Source organism: Gossypium hirsutum, chromosome A02 (assembly GCF_007990345.1).
Source record: "Gossypium hirsutum isolate 1008001.06 chromosome A02, Gossypium_hirsutum_v2.1, whole genome shotgun sequence".
Classification (NCBI taxonomy): domain Eukaryota; kingdom Viridiplantae; phylum Streptophyta; class Magnoliopsida; order Malvales; family Malvaceae; genus Gossypium; species Gossypium hirsutum.
This window is the reverse complement of record NC_053425.1, coordinates 107,823,976-107,841,223: the sequence shown is the minus strand read 5'-3', so window position 1 is coordinate 107,841,223 and position 17,248 is coordinate 107,823,976. Positions and strand designations below refer to the sequence as shown.

Below are 17,248 nucleotides of genomic sequence, written 5' to 3'. Positions count from 1 at the left end.
GAGCGGACCACCATCTTTATTGACGGTAACATGACACTACCCCAATATAAGGGGGATCTCCCTTAAACCCTTTACCTACATAAACACTCAATTGCCTTGTCTCTCCCTCCAGTCTCCCCTAATTGATCTCCGACGTCTACAACTATAAATAATTTCGAATGTTGGCCACTTGTTCATATAATGTGATTCTTATTTCAAATTCCAATCATTTCGACGAAATTCGAGTTCAAATTCATAAATCTTTTTTTATTCATCATCGAATCAAATCAAGATAATCAAGTCTGATCTTTATTAACGAGATTGATATAACAATAAAATATGCTTAAAATTAACGTTGAAAATTATAAGTAAATTCCCGTGCTTACAACCTGCGAATATGCTTTACAAAATGTCAATTTTATTAGCTAACTACTACCACAAAGAACAATTTAACCTTAAAAAATGGAAAAAAAAGTTAAAGAAATTATAAAATTACTGTCTTTTTTCCAATATATCTTTTTACTAAGAGATTCACCATATGTTGTTGATTGTTTCGGCTAACAAAGAAAAAGTATTTGCCACATTCCACCTGCAAACTCAAGAAAATGCAAAGTCAACCATCATTTATTTATATCATTACATTACATGCCGATACATCTCTTCATGGGCCGCATCATCCAAAACAAAATATCCATTTGAAATATGAGAATTAGGACAAAATTACAGAAAAACGAGAAAACTATGAGCCTGAGCTTGGGCTTCAACATTCATGACCCAAGCTTAGCTCAACCCAGCCCATTTTATATTTTTATTTTATTTTTATAATTAAAATCAGACAAAATTAAATATATCATAATACAATACTATATAAACATTAAAAAATATGTTTTTTTTATTTAAATTAACATCAGCTGGCCAAACCGGGCTTAGGCAAAATCTTAAGTTCATATCTCATGTCGGACTGAACTTGGGCAAACATAAAATGTACTAATATCATATATAAGCCAGCTTATGAACACTTTTACATGCTGACACCTATATGAACACAATGCTCAAGAAAATAAAAATCTTCTCACCATTTTCACCCAAGACTGTTGCATAAATACCCAGACTATGTTCGGAGGTGTGATTGATTCAAATATTTGCGTAATAAAGAAAAATGGCTCGAAGGTGACCCTCTCCCTGAGATTTTTAAAATCTTTTGGAAATTCAAAGAGAAGCCTAATGGAAACCGATAAAATAGAAGAGTCGTTACTGCAATTCTAAAACAAACTGCAATAAATTTATGAGTTAAAGACGAAACCAACCTTGGTTTTCTCGAGCTTTTCAAAAACGGCGTGCCTTATCATTAACTCCTGTCATGTTTTCCGTCTTTAGCTGCCTGATCATCCTTGTTGCTTGGAGTGTACTGACCAGTTGAGGATGGCGAATACCCTGGAGCACTAGGGGAGTACCCAGCACTTGGACTGTATGGAAGATTGGAAATATGAAAACACGAAAATAGAGTAATTTTTTTAGATTCAACATTTGAGTCTCTGCTTACCTGTACTGTGGCGAACTTGGGCTGTAGTCAGGATTGCCTCCAGAATTATATGGGCTGGTTTCATACATACAAAATAGATAGCAGATTAAAAGTCGCTTATAACAAATTCGGTACGTAAGTACTGCAGGTGGAAGCTTTAAGATGACAAGTTACCTGCTAGGACTATAGGTTGGGTTTGAAGGGGAATAAGATGGAGAAGTAGGCGAATGAGATGGCGACGTCGGGCTGTAATACAAAAAATATATATTGAAATGAAACCAAAGTTACTCAGCATGAGTACAAATTAACTGAAACTGAGAAGAGGATACAAACAACAATAGCAGTGCAGTCACACAATCCAAGAGTTCTAAGCAACAAACAGATAAGTGATTTAGTCTATCATGGTTTACCTATAATTCGGTGATGTTGGACTGTAAGGACTGGAAGGAGACAACCTTGGACTGCTTGGTGAGTATGCTAGAGATGGACTGTACTTGGCTGATTGCGGATTGTAACTTGGAGAGGTAGGGCTATAGCTAGGTGACGTGGGACCATAACTTGGTGAGGTCGGACTGTACCCGGGAGAAGTGGGGCTATATGCTGGGGAAGTAGGGCTGTATGATGGAGATGTAGGGCTATAGGAGGGTGAGGTTGGGCTGTAAGAAGGAGATGTCGGACTGTATGATGGCGATGTTGGGCTGTATGATGGAGAAGTGGGGCTGTATGCAGGTGAAGTTGGGCTATATGCCGGTGAAGTAGGGCTGTAGCTTGGTGAAGTTGGACTATAGCTGGGAGATGTGGGACTATAACTTGGTGAAGTAGGACTGTAACTTGGAGACGTAGGGCTGTAGCTTGGAGAGGTAGGGCTATAGCTTGGTGAGGTTGGAGAATAAGAGGGACTTGTAGGAGAGTAGGCTGGACTTGTTGGGCTGTAACCTGGTGAACTAGGACTGTAAGTAGGTGATGTGGGGCTGTAACCAGGCGAGGTAGGACTGTAGCCAGGAGATGTAGGGCTGTAACCAGGCGAGGTAGGACTGTAGCCAGGAGATGAAGGACTGTAGCCAGGAGATGATGGGCTGTAACCAGGGGATGAAGTGGGAGAGAATGCCATCCCGCCAACATAAGGTGAGAACTGAGCATCCGAAATGGGAGAGAGACGGAGATTTGGGCTCAGCAAGTAATTTGGAGACATCATGCCCTCATGATATGGAGTTCCTGATACTGGAGATCGAGCAGGTGTCATGCCAAATTCCAGACCTTCCATGTAACTAGGTAGCTGAAGTTCAATGGCATTCTTCAACATCTCATCATTGAGATACAAGGCACACTCTCCTGTACCAATTGGTGCAAGCTGACCCAGCATTATATTCTCTGTCACACCCCTCAAATAATCTGACTCAGCATAAACAGCAGCATCAAGGAGGATATCTACAGTTTCTTCAAATGAGCACCTCATCATAGGTCCCGTATCATTCCGGTTGATGCCATGACGAGTGATGGCCATCAAGTGACCACGATATGTCATTGTATCGCAGAGGATAGCTAGATGTCGATAATTCACATAAGACCCGTCAAATGATATCACAACCCGCAATTCATCCAACAAGGACCGCCGAACTGCTTCAATTCCCAGAACTTCAATCACTTCAATCAAGTGATTGCTTGTTGTTCTCCTTGCATCAACATCTTCATGGCACATGACAGCCAAGAGATTGACACCTTCCGTATCTAGAACCCATTCCTCTCCGGTCTTATAACCATCAGCCTCATCAAACTTGCTTGCTTTACCATGTTTAATGAACACCTTGTTGATGTCCGGGATACCTCGAAGGGCCATTTCAGTCAGCATGTTGCTTTCAATCTTCTTCAAGAATACATCATCTTCGGCAGACTCGTCAGTTAATTCACCCTTTGGAGCTTCATCGTTCATGATTCTGATACGTAGGATCAACTTTTCTGCATTGTCATCATTGAATATGCAAGTCAAATCATCATCAAATTCCTGGTTGATCTTCTCAGCTATGTCAGCCATACTCAACTTCTTATCAACCATCATCTCACGATTCAACTCTATGCGAAGCAGCCAAGGGGATATCTTATCTGGGGAAATCTCTTCATCTGGCATTTCATAATACGACTTAACAAAATCCATATCCTCCTCAATGAGCGTGCTCATTGGATCTGGATCGTACCATACTTCAGTAGCATGAGTAACACTCCGCAGAGTAGTGTATTCTAAAGCACATTGGACATTCTTGGCCTTCTCCTTTGTCTTTCTAGCTTCAGCAGAGAGGTAAACTGAGAGAGAAGGTGTTTTGATTTTCTTAGCTACATTGATAATTTCCCTCAGCCGGGGCACACCAAGTGTAACATTCTTTGCACTAACACCAGCATAGTGAAAGGTGTTAAGAGTCATTTGAGTAGCAGGCTCACCAATTGATTGTGCAGCAACACAACCTATCATCTCACCAGCTGCTACCAAAGACTGCAAGAATCGTGACTCTATTTCACCAATAACCCACTCAAATGCTTCTTTTGTCAGTCTATATTCCTCCAACACCCTTTTACTGGCCAAAGTACTGCGAAGCAAAATGCAAAAAAAGAGGGTAGCATTTTTCTGGGCTTCCACACTCAAAGGATCTGTACCTGGAACAACCTTTAACCTTTCCTGGAGCTTATCAACAGAATCTACAATTTCCACAGGATGCAAATCTGACACCCTTCTAAAATCAACTTTAAAAGTCTTCTGTGCATTCCAGATCAGCCTCTTCAAGTTAACAGGCAAAGGCCAATTACTATCACCCGTGACTGCAATTTCTGTTCCAAGTTGGCATCTATCAGCTTCAAGTTTATTAACTTCGGCATCAAATACATCCCGCAATTCTTGGATAGTTCTCAAATCTTCAATATGTTCTGGCAACATGTAAGAAGTTGGATTCCAGTTTTCATCATCTATTTTATACCTGAAGACCCTATCAAATTCAGTTTTCTTCATCTTCAAAGAATCCAGCTTCTGAGATTCTATCAATACAGCATCCATACCATCTTCACCATAGAGGAACTGAATAACATCCCCCAATGAGTTCCTCACAGTTCCATCATATTTAACCATGATATCCTCCATTGCCTTCACAAGTCGCCTCTGTATATACCCAGTTTCAGAAGTCTTAACTGCAGTATCTATGAGACCTTCTCTACCTCCCATGGCATGGAAAAAGAATTCTTGTGGGGTCAACCCACGCAGATAAGAGTTCTCCACAAAACCACGACTCTCAGGGCCAAAATCATCCTTTGTAAAATGGGGCAAAGTACGATCTACGAATCCATATGGGATTCGCTTTCCCTCAACGTTCTGCTGACCGACACAAGCTGTCATTTGGGATATGTTAATGAAACTTCCCTTTGATCCTGCAGTAACCATTGCCTTAAGGTTATTGCTTTCTGACAAACTTTTTTGTGCACTGTTTCCTGCATCGTCACGAGCTTTATTCAACACCTGAAGTAACAAACCATATTAGCATGCAAGTGTAGCAGAAGGATGCCAAATAAAAAATAAAAAAAACAGAGCTTGATCAATTTAACTTCAGGTACCTGGTTAACTTTATTTTCGAAGGAATCCATCATAGTTCTTCCAGGTTCAGGCTCTAAATCCTTGTTTTGGGCTTTAATAATGAGCTGTTTCACATCCTCTTTAGCTTTAGAAATAGTTTCATTAATTTTCTCCATTGTCGCTGCATCAGCAATTGTATCTCCAATACCCATACTAAAGGCATTCTGCAGCAGCCAATAATTTACAAGCCATTGTGTATGTCCCAAAAATTTCCGGGCTGCATCTGGACCAACCTCTTCCCTATAACGAAAAGATGTTACCAAACCTTTTTTTTTTTTTTGAAAGAGAATAACCGATTATTTAAAAATATTAATGGCATGAAGTATAAATCCAAATGCACATGAAGAAGCCAAATTTCAAATGGAGAAGAAAGCATGATATTTTGAAGACAGTTTAACTAAACCAAATCATCACCCGCTCAAGTGAAAACCAATTCAACAGTAATTTTTCACAAACTTAGTTTATGATCAGGATTCACAACTTCATTTGATAGAGAATATTTAGAAGAGGAAAATCAGATATCATATCAAAAACCTAGTAAGATTTAGAGCTTATCAAGCTTCTTCCATGCTCTCCTAAAATATAGAAGTTATACGAACAAATTTTGCTAAAAGACATACCAAATTACATGTATAAGACTTCCAGCAGATGATCCAAGTGCCTTCTTGCAAAGAGTGCCAGACAACACTTCCCCTTTTTCTATTCGAACTTGAGTATCTCCAGGGGTGATAAACCCAGTCTCACTTTCCGAATGCCAGGCAGATGTTCTCATCAGATTTATCTGCTTTGGTATAATCAGATTAAAAACCTGCTTCCCTGTCCAAAGTGGCCGAGGCTTTAGAATTGTAGGAGCTGGAACCTTTCCATCAAAGTCCTCCCACCACATCAATATATTCATGAAAACGTCCTTCAAAAACCCATATAAATTAGACTCACATCACACTAACAAGAAATGTTTAGCATTTAAGTAGTCATATCAAATGAATGTGACTAGCATCCTCTTCACCTTTTCTATGAAAGTATCCCTTTTGGTGATTTTACGGCATCCTAAAAGTGTATCCTGGACAATCCCCATCACCGGTCTATTTGATTGAGGGGACACAATGCACTTAGGCACCATCATGAGCTCTGCTACCTCTGCTCTTGTCTCAAATGATTGAGGAACATGCATATTCATTTCATCACCGTCAAAATCAGCATTGTATGGTGAAGTAACAGACAAATTTAGACGAAATGTAGAGTATGGCATAATTCGGATTCTATGGCCCATGATTGACATTTTATGGAGACTAGGTTGACGATTAAAAAGAACATAATCTCCATCATTTAAATGTCGCTCCACCTGCAGCCATAAATTGGGATAGTTACAACACAGGGAACAACAAAGCAATGTCCAAGTAAAATGTTTTGAGAAAAAAAATGTGCCTTATAACCAAGCTCTAGGTGATGATCACTGCTTTTCTTCAGGTAACGAAGATCAAGTCTTTGTCCATCATCTCTTATGATATACTTTGCACCAGTCTTTCCAGGTGGAGGATGTGGCCCATATTCCACCAGTTCTTTCAACCTGTTTCAATGAAAACTTTGATCCTCATAATTGGCCAAATGTGGAAGAAAATTAAAAACTCTAAGAAGCTACTTACCTCTCAATGTTATATGGTGTCACAGTTTCAGGATATGTGAGATTTAAAGCAATACTCCAAGGCACTCCAAGTTGATCAATGTTGATATTAGGATCTGGTGTAATTACGGTTCGAGCTGAGAAGTCAACCCTTTTCCCCATCAAGTTACCCCTAATGCGGCCTTCTTTTGCCTTAAGTCTACTACAAATAGATTTAATAGGTCTCCCAGATCTCTGTGTAGCCTACACAAGAAAAAGAAGTGTTAAGTTTAAAAATACACTCATATGGAAATGTGGACCTCAATAATACAGAACTTCAAAAAAGCAGATGTAAGCGCTATACCCTTGGAAGTCCAGGTAATTCATTGTCAAAGTATGTTGCTACATGAAACTGTAACAACTGAGCAAATTCGGATATGATATGTGCAGGTGATCCATTTCTCTCCTGCCTCCTCAAGTTCTCATTGTGCCGAATGATCATAGCTAACGCGTGAGTTAAGTCATCCTGGATTCAGCGAACATGAGAATCCAGATTTGATTTAATAGAATCATAAATCATAAATGGAATAACTTCAAAGACCTTAATATAAAAGCAACATAAAAGAAGCTTGCCTCACTCCTAGAGGAAGTGTCCATCATCACAGACGGTCTCACTGGGGGTGGAGGGATCGGAAGTACTTGAAGAATCATCCAATCCGGACGAGCATATTTAGGATTCAAGCCTAATAATTGGCAGTCCTCGTCACTTATCCTCTTCAAGACACTGAGAACCTAGAAAACACAGCAGAACATGAATATGAATTTCTTTGAAATAAACAGCAATATATGCACAAATAGTTACCCGTTCAGCAGTAAGAGTCTGTTTTCTTTCCACAGGTTCAGGAAGTTGTTCCTGATCATCATTCTTCTTCCTTTGGGCCTTGTACTCAGCAATCATCTTCATACCATCAATACTCAGCTTTGGCTGTTGAGCACCACAGCCACCCCGACTCTTTTTTATTGGTTCTTCTGTATCTTGACCTTGGACATCAATTTCATCACCACCCTCACATTTAGTTTTGTTCTTGCATGCATCTAAGATCTTTTTTAACCTGTTTTTTGGATTCTTTATCTTCAATGCTTGCTTAAATTTATGGTCTTCCTGAAAAAGCAACAATTATATTAGAGAATGGGGCATCATGCGAAAATACAACGTGCAAGTTACTCATACTCCTGCAAACGTATTTATGTTCCTGCACTAGATAGCAGCCAATACAAAAAACACTAACATTATGCATCCAACAGTTACAACAAGTTCCCAATACGCTAAAACTGCATTTAGCTCTAATTCAAATAAGAAAATGCCCTAATCAAGCCTAGTAATACCTCATCAGCAAGAACTTTTGAGCAATTAAAGCAGACACATCTCATTATACTGAGCACAGTTTTTATGAATCCAATATGGAACATGGGCTTGGCAAGCTCCAAGTGCCCAAAATGCCCCGGACACTCAGCCATGTTTGCTGTACAAGTCTCGCACTTCATCTTCCGATCAATTGTACCCAACCGGGTGTCACTTAAACCGCCCACTTTAGGCTTTCCCCTCTCCGTCGTTTCACTGTGCTCAATATGCACAACCGACATTTGCCTCTGCATAAACCGAGGAAACCGAGGAAATTAAAAAAAAATCATAATTTCCCAATCACAAAAGTTCTTGAACGTAGCAGCAACTTAGTAGTTGCCAGTTCAATACACAAATTCTACAGTTCCTTTCCAGCTTTTCTTCTCATTTTACGTATAATTTCTTGGCAATAAAACAAATAACTAATAAGAAAAGAGAACATACAAAAATAATAGAGTTGAGAAAGCGAAATTTACTATTTCATCGGGACTGAGGATGCCGAACTGGACCATGCGGACCTTGGCGACCTCCGCCGGAGAGAATGGGAATCGCAAATCCATGGCGATCCGATTTGATCCAAAAAGAAACCCGGTAACCTTAAATTCTCACTATAGTAAAGAATGAAGTAAAATTGTTAAAATTCGAAATCAGAATTTTTTTGTTTGCTTAAATGTATTTAAATTTAGATTTGCTGTTTTTTTTCTTTTTTCTTTTTTTGCCGGCTTAAATTGAGAGATCGAAAATTTGTGTATTACAAAGGGACTCTCCTCAAAGAGAGACACTCAGAACAGACGGATTTCAACGCCCTAAGGGCTTATTTATAGACAAACTTGAGCAGCCCTAATGACTATCCGAGACCGGATGCGTATTGCGCACCATACAATCAAATTGTTTTGGTTTAATTGCAAGATATTACTCAAACTATAACTTGTATTACAAATTGGACTCTGAATTTTAAAAACATTCTAATTTAATCCTCAAAATATCAATACCGTATGAGTTGCCGAAGGCAAATGGGATAGGAAGTCACCTTGGCCCCCAAAAAAGTGGTAGATTTGTCATTTAGTCTCTTAAGTTTTTATGAAATTACATATTAATATAATGGTAAAATTACTTTGATCTTCAAAAATTATACTTCATCTTAGACTTTTAAAACAAATTTATAGCTTCTCCATGATGCTAACTCAATTTTGACCAAAGAGAGAACCAAAAGTATTACAAAGGGTGATTGAGAATAATAGCAAGTAATTGAGTAATTCGACCAATTCAATCAAAAAACGAAAAACAACTTATAACTTGGATCTTAATTATCCTAATTGAATTGATTTAACATCGGCCGTTTCGATTGATTAAAGGTGAGTTTAGATGAGCAGTGCGGTGCGTTTAGCTTACTTTTTATCTCATATTACAATATCACTATAATATCTAATCTTACCGCTACCGCTATTTTTACACTAACTGTAAGTAAATGCACTGTCCATCCAAACCCATCCTAAGTAAATCAAAACAATATTTTTCATATATTTTTCTCACTCTTTAACTATGATTTTCATATCTTTTGAAAACAAACCTCAATATTACACATAAATATTAGTATAATGTATAATGTGATACATCAATTTGAATTTTATGTAATTATACATATGAAACTTGAGTTCGAATGTTTTCTAAAAACATGGAAATTGCAGATTTGGTCCTTCGTAGTTCGTAGTTTGTTTGGTTTAAGCCTTGTTGTTCTTTACTTCAATTATTTGTTTTTAATATGTACATTATGTCAAAAATTTAATTTCTTTTTATGGTGCATGAATTGTTATTAATGTCTTTGCATGACTATTTTAGTTTCTTGTATGATTAATTCGGCTGATTGTTCATTTTGTAAAATGGGCTTTAGTCAAAATGAAGGTAAAAAGACCCAAAGCATTTTAGATAAAGGGTAAACTGCACCCAAAGTCCTTAACTATTAATGAGTTTACGTTTTGGTCATTCAACGTAAAAAAGTTACAAAATGATCATTGAACTATTAGGAAATTTTCATTTAAGTCACTAGGTTGTTAAAATTGTTGCTATATAAAATTTTTCTATTCACATTGCCTACACTAATCGAAAGCTCTCATTTCCTGTTCTTTTATAGTTTAGTTTTTTTTTTATGAAACAACTTTGAACATCACAAATTTAAGAACCAACCAAATCAACTTGGATCAAATATACGTTTTTCTACTTGTTGATGGATATTGATCCACCATGCCGATCATCGAATCATCAGTTGTAGCTCACTAGCCGGGCTTTAAAAAATAAACTTAACAAACTAGTCACTTAAATAAAAACTTTTGGATAATTCAATGACTTAAATAAAAGCTTGCGAATAATTTAACGACTATTTTATAACTTTTGAAATTAAATAACAAAAACATAAATTTAATAATAATTTAGAGACATTGGATGTAGTTCACCCAAATTATAAAATCGGCACAAAAATAAATAGTCCCAAATCACTCATCAACTACATGTACTATTACGATGTTAAGTTAAAAATAATATATTCAAATCATTATAATTAGAATTAATTTTTATTATCAATTTAAAACATAATATATACGCTACACATTTAAACTTTCATTCAACCTTGACTTGATTGTGGATGGGTATTATTGTCAAAACGAGAGAACATGAGTTCAAGTACACTGAAGTGCATTACCCTCTTATTTATAGACTAGGGAAAAGTTATGGATAATTCAGATATTATCAAAACATATAATATAATAATAATGGTCTTAACAAAACATAAAAAGGAAATTTAGTCATCAACGTTTACCCTGTTAGTTATTTTGTAATTACTATTTTTTTGAACAATAAATTTTAATTAAACTGTTTTTTCCCAATTGAAAAAGTAAAATAACTTTAGTGGAGTTGACGTGACAATTCGTATGTGTTAAGCCCAATTTCTGCTCGGGCCCAATCAAACCAGTCCAAATTAAACACCCCACTAAACCGACCACTAACTCCATCACCCTACTAAACCACCCACTACCTCCATCACCCCCACACCCTACTAAACCATCCACTACCTCCATCACCTCCACTAACTCCATCACCCTACTTGTTATAAGTTGTAAAATTTGGCTATAAAAGCCATGGAAAAACTATTGTAAGGGGGGAATTTTTTTTAGAGAATACACATACAAAATCAAAGAGAATACAAATCAAATTTTTAAGGTAACTTTTTATATTATTCAATTTTGTTTACTTTGGCGTTCACATTTTTTCTTTACACAAACAAAAGAAGGGAAAAGAGAGGGAGTTTACCTCTGATTTTATTTCTTTTCTGATTTGGCCCTAAAATTTTCATTTTTAATTCAATTTAACCCCTTTTTATTTTTGTTATTTTACTGTTAAATTAATTAATTTGAGCTTTATTCTCATTATTTTTATATTTATTTTTTATTATTTTCTATTAATTTAATTAATTTGAGTTATGTTTCTTATTATATATTTATTATGTAAATATATATATTTAAGCGAAGTTAATTATTTTAAATATAAATTTCTATTATACATAGACTTATTATATTTTTTTTATACCATTGTTTATTATCGGTTACCATTTTTATATCAAATTATTATTATTTACTATTTCTCACTATTACTAATTTAACATTGTTATTCCAATTTTTTTTTACTATTATCCCCCATATTTAATGTTATCATCAACATATTTTTTGTTATTATCATCATGTTTTTAATGTTATTATTAATACTATTAGCACAATGTTTATTACATTATTGTATTTATTATTACTGTTGTTTTATTAATTATTTCTATTAATTACTATTATTATTATTTTTTATTATTTATATATGGTTAGCATTATTCTCGTATTATTATTTTCACGTTGTCTATTATCATTATTTTTTAAAAAATCTATGTCCTTAATTCATTTATCCATTGATCTTCTCTCAAAATTTTTCAAAATAAAGGCAATGTTCTGTATTTAAAGAATTCAAAGAATCGTGCCCTAACGTACTGGGTTTCGCTTTCTTTGTTTGTCTTGAATATTCGAATATCCTCTTACCAGTTCACTCTCAAAAATTTTCAAAATAAAGGCAATGTTCGGTATTTAAAGAATTCGAAAAATCGTGCCTTAACGTACTGGGTTTCACTTTCTTTGTTTGTTTTGAATATTCGAATATCCTCTTAAGGCTAAAACGCACGTTTTAAAGGCAAGCTCACAATTGAGGGTCAAAAATGTTGTGTCCTAACGTACTGGATGTAATGTTTTACCTTGAGGTAAGATGGTCTTTAATACACATTTGACTTACCTAAATGTTTTAAAAGCCACTAAAATGAGGATCGCGTTTTGAACTCTGTCCAAATCTTTAATTTTCGACATTAAGACACTAAATAATCAATCAAGTACCAATTTTGGGCGTGTCAAGGGTGCTAATCCTTCCTCGTACGTAACTGACTCTTGAACCGGTTTTCTATTTTCGCAGACCAAAATCGTCGTTTTGAAAAATTTATTTATTTATTAAAAACGACCGTGTTTTGAGGTGATCCAATCACACCCTATTAAAAACGATTGGTGGCGACTCCCAACTTTTCGTTTTCAAAAGTCGATTTCCCGTTTTAAAAAAAATGGTTTCGTCAGTATGTCTATCCACGCATACTTCATAAAAAAATAAATTTCAAATTGTTCGTAAAAATTCTTAAAATATAGTCTACGTAGCAATGAAATTCATATATGTAACACCCCCACGCCTGAAACTGTCACCGGAGTCAAGCTTGAGGTGTTACTAAACTTATCTTACCTTTTAAACAACTCTAAACCACTTATTTTAATTTTCATATTAATTTGTTTTTCTGCGTCATGGTTGCTTAAAAATTCATTTCTCGAGTTTTAAAACTCAAAATTAAGATCCGTAAATTTTTCTTGAACCTAGACTCATATATCTATCTACTAATTTTTTTCTAGAATTTTTGAATTGGCCAATTAGTACAGTTAATTAGTTAAAGTTTCCTCTGTTTCAAAACTCGACTGCACTGACCTCTTCTTACTACGAACCATGTTTCTTCCTGTACAAAATTCATATGACTAAGCCGTTTGTTTCTATTAAAACGAGATTCAACAAGGATTCTAACCATATAAAGTAAACCTTATAATTAGTTTTTTACAATTTATGGTGAATTTCCAAAGTTGAAACAGGGGATCCAGAAATCTCTCTGACCCTGTTTCACTAAAACTAAGATATCTCATAAAATATAATACCTTTACCTTTTTTGCTTATTCCATAAGAAAATATACATAATAAGCTTTAATTTCATATATTATTCATCTTCAAACTATGTTTCTACAATTTGTAGTGATTTTTCAAAGTTACGTCATTTCTGTTACTTGAATCTGTTTTTAGGTTACTTTCACATTTTTCATAATTTTCATGTGATAATCACCATTCAATCATACATATTAATAAACATGTATATCATCGGCTATTTTATTAGCTAATCACTAGCAAGTATTTACACATCATTCATTGTTCATATTATACCAAAAGTAGCTAAGTTTCTATACATGCCATACCCAAAACAAAACGTCTAATTATACCGAGTTATTTCTTTGATAGTGTGATCGGCCTCCGACGTTTCCTTCGATCCCCGAGTGACTAGATAAGTACTATAAGAAGAAGAAAATAAAGAGATTAAGCACTAGGCTTAGTAAGCTTACAAGCAAATAAATCACAACATTCAACATAATGGATAATTATGCATAATATCATCTAACATCATAAATTTCTTTACTTCTCAATTTCTATCTTCTTCTTTATTTCCTTACCTTCTTTCTTACCTGACCTTCCTTCTTCATAAGTATAATCTACTTTTCCTTTGCTGTTAATTCACTGTAATTTAACTCGTATCCTGACCCGTTGAACCACTTGGAATACTAAGGATACTAGGGTCGTTCCTGTCTATCAATATCCTGCCAATGCCATGTCTTTGACATGGACTTACATGAGTTATTCCTGTCTCCAATGCCATATATAATATGGACTTACATGGATCAATCCTGTCTCCAAAGCCATATTTCTAATATGGACTTACATGGCTCATTTCTGTTCTGTCCTGTCAACCCTAATATCCTAACATTCCTAGGGTTCAACCGGGGCTTTCTAACACTTTTCCTCTGTCATTTCACCTTAAATTCGACTTTAAATATTTTCATAACATAAATATATAAATGCTGGAAGTTGACAATAATAATGTAAAATAAAAGAATATTGCATTTATTTACTGTAACTTACCTTGATACAAAATGTGACTAAACTTTACAATTTAGTCCTTTACTTTTTCTTTTCCCCGATCTACTCCCGAATTTCGTTCTTCTTGATCTATGATAGCAAATTTAACTTATTTAATATTCACATTTATTAAAACAGTCCTTGACCCAAACTTTGGAAAAATTATATTTTTACCCCTAAACTTTCACATATTTGCACTTTTGCCCCAAGGCTCGTAAATTAAACTTCATCCTATTTTCTTATGTTTTATGACATGCTGATCATTTTTCCCTTCTATGGAAATATCAAAATCACACTCTAACATATACTTATGACTATTGATATTTTTTTTCCAATTTAAGCCATTTTACTCGTTTTCACTTAAAACCGAGTAGCATAAGTTGTTTAACATAATTTAAAACCTCGTATTCTATCATAAAACACCAAAATACACAAATTTCAGCCATGGGTATTTTTCCAAATATGAATCCTAGGTTGAATTATTGCTAGAATAAGCTTAATCAAGTTACCGGGACTCAAAAAACGTAAAGATCATTAAAAACGGGACTTGGAATCACTTACTATGAAGCTTGAAAGTTGAAGAAACCCCAGCTATGGAGGAGAGCAAAAATCGGCAGAAACTAATTGAGAAGATGACCATTTTTGTGTTATTTTTCCCTTTTTAATTCATTTAATATCCAAATGACCAAATTACCCCTCATTACTAAACTTTCAAAAATTCCTTCCATGTCCTAATTTTTGTCCATGAACTTAAAATTGGTTAAATTATTATTTAAACCCTCCTAATTAATATTCCAAAGTAATTTCATACTAAAAACTTCTAGAATGCAAGTTTTGTAAATTATTCGATTTAGTCCCTAACCTCAACTTAAGCTCTTTATGCATAGAATTTCATCACGAAATTTTCACACAATCATGCAATCATACCATGAACCTCAAAATAATAATAAAATAAATTTTTCTACCTCGAATTTGTGGTTTCGCAACCACTATTCCGTTTAGACCCTATTTCGGGATGTTACAATATAGACTACTATATCCATGCCATTAAGTTGTAGTTTGACTAAATTTTAAAGACTGAAGACCAAAGTAACAAAATGAGGCTAATTTTATTTTTATACCAATTTAAAACCTTAGATATCAAAATAATATTTTAAAAAATAAAATATTAAAATATGTCATAAGTCCCTGTACTCTTCGTAAATTTAGAATTTAATCATTGTACTTTTATTTTTAAAAATTTAGTCCCTTTATTTTTCAAATTTCAAAATCCAGATCTAACTTTAACACTATTATTATTTTTGGTTAAGTCTAGGTTTGTTACAAACGCCATCTTTTTAATTACATTGCTATCAAGTGAGTTTTTTTTATTATTTCAAAATGTTACGCCAACAAATTTAACAAAAAAATCAACAATGTTAATGATTGAACTTGAATTTAGAAATTTAAATAATTTAAGGACTAAATTCTAAAAAATAAAAGTACAAAGAAAAAATTTTAAATAAAAAATTATAAAAACTAAATTTCAAAATTTTAAAGAGCAGAAGGACTTATGTCATATTTTAACCTTAAAAAAAAAGCAAAATATCCAGAAATTGAGAACCTGATGTCATTGACCCCGTCATAAAATTCGGGGGGGGGGGGGAGTACAGAGGGAAAATCAGCTATTAATTAGGTAACAATCAATGAATTTTCTAAAACAAATAACGCGGTTTTGAAAATCTTTCGTCAATTCCCCAAACCCTATAAAATCTCAAATTCTCCTTCAATCACCCGTCCCCAATTTTTTTTTTTTTAAAACACCTTAAAATTCAAAACAAAAATGGCTTCCATCTACTGCTGCAAAGAATGCGGAACCAACCTTAACCTACGATCAACTTATTTATTCCCTCCAGATTTCTATTTCGAAGCGGGAAACAAAGGTACCCTTTCTTTCGCCATGATCGATGCTACCAAGTTCAATTTCGAGAAAGAAGATAAGTTTAGGCCTTTTTTTGAGACTCTTGATTATTGGGGGATTCAACGGAATAGGATCAAGATGAAGTGTACAAGCTGTGGGAAACTTGTGGGTTATGTTTATGATGATGGTCCTCCATTAACGGAGAGTGCCGGTCAATTTCATATGGGACCTAGTCAAGTGATACCTAGATGTCCTAGATATCGGTTCAAGATCAAAGCACTTACGATCTCATCTGAAACTTGAGGAAATTAAAGAAATTGAATAATTTCTTTTCTGGGTTTTTGTGTGGTTGGTTTGAATTTGGGTTTTTATTTTTTTTTGGGGGGGGGGTTGTTTTACGTGTATATCTGTGATGATATTGTGAATCAGGTAACACTAGCAATTGAATTGAATTATACTTATTAAGAACTTTTGTTTCTGTTAAACGAATAGAAGAAGATTACTTAAGAGCGATTTTCTTTTTAGTATTATCCTTCGCTTGTATGATAAAAAAATATCGAATTTTGATGTGAATGGAAAATACATTATCGTGCTTGTTGGTCTTATATGGGTTCTTTTGTAAGAGATCCCATACAAGTCCCAATGTGAGAAAGATTAATTAGTATAACCTTAAAATTAAACATCTATTTAGTAATTTAATAGATCTTGTTATATTTGAGAAAAAGCTGAAGTGTCGGAACCATGCTCTAGGTAAGGTGTTAAAGCGGAAGTTTTGGTGGATTTCAGGATTTCATGGCGGAACCATTATTCATTCGTTCTCAACAATTGAGTTATGAAAGGCTTTTAACACGACTGGAGGATGCCTTGTACATACATGGTGGTCTAGTGCAGGTTGTCCTGTCAAGAGATTGGTAAAAAAGACAATGGAGGCTTTTATATTTGTT

The 17,248-nt window shown here is 34.7% G+C and overlaps 2 protein-coding genes across 5 annotated transcripts; one reads left to right on the top strand and one right to left on the bottom strand.

Moving 5' to 3' along the window:
- Nucleotides 1-319: 319 nt before the first annotated feature.
- On the bottom strand, nt 320-8,898 carry LOC107916835 (DNA-directed RNA polymerase II subunit RPB1). 4 transcript variants are annotated; one of them, XR_005904939.1, is made up of 16 exons: nt 8,590-8,898; nt 8,098-8,361; nt 7,574-7,873; nt 7,345-7,503; nt 7,076-7,237; nt 6,755-6,975; nt 6,537-6,678; nt 6,118-6,453; nt 5,732-6,018; nt 5,093-5,351; nt 1,912-4,997; nt 1,676-1,747; nt 1,523-1,576; nt 1,287-1,445; nt 1,056-1,200; nt 320-568 (listed from the first exon to the last, which is right to left on the bottom strand). XR_005904939.1 is itself a non-coding variant. In XM_016846226.2 (15 exons), the coding sequence occupies exons 1-14, from the start codon at nt 8,671-8,673 to the stop codon at nt 1,328-1,330; spliced, it is 5,544 nt and encodes a 1,847-aa protein (XP_016701715.2). In that variant the 5' UTR covers nt 8,674-8,898; the 3' UTR covers nt 320-568; nt 1,287-1,327. The 4 variants fall into 4 exon arrangements, 2 of the variants coding, with proteins under 2 accessions (XP_016701715.2, XP_040937341.1); XR_005904940.1 differs by having other exon boundaries at nt 1,056-1,177; XM_016846226.2 differs by lacking the exon at nt 1,056-1,200.
- Nucleotides 8,899-16,085: 7,187 nt separating this feature from the next.
- On the top strand, nt 16,086-16,811 carry LOC107916741 (uncharacterized). Its single transcript, XM_016846142.2, has one exon. The coding sequence runs from the start codon at nt 16,227-16,229 to the stop codon at nt 16,605-16,607; it is 381 nt and encodes a 126-aa protein (XP_016701631.1). The 5' UTR covers nt 16,086-16,226; the 3' UTR covers nt 16,608-16,811.
- The last annotated feature ends 437 nt before the right edge of the window (nt 16,812-17,248 follow it).

Excerpts from the sequence above, each read along its gene's own strand:
- LOC107916835 (XM_016846226.2), bottom strand. The coding sequence starts at position 8,673 with ATGGATTTGCGATTCCCATTCTCTCCGGCGGAGGTCGCCAAGGTCCGC. Across the intron at positions 7,504-7,573 it reads AGACTCTTACTGCTGAACGG|GTTCTCAGTGTCTTGAAGAG; the intron begins GTAACTATTTGT and ends TGTGTTTTCTAG. Across the intron at positions 6,019-6,117 it reads GGGATACTTTCATAGAAAAG|GACGTTTTCATGAATATATT; the intron begins GTGAAGAGGATG and ends GGGTTTTTGAAG.
- LOC107916741 (XM_016846142.2), top strand. The coding sequence starts at position 16,227 with ATGGCTTCCATCTACTGCTGCAAAGAATGCGGAACCAACCTTAACCTA.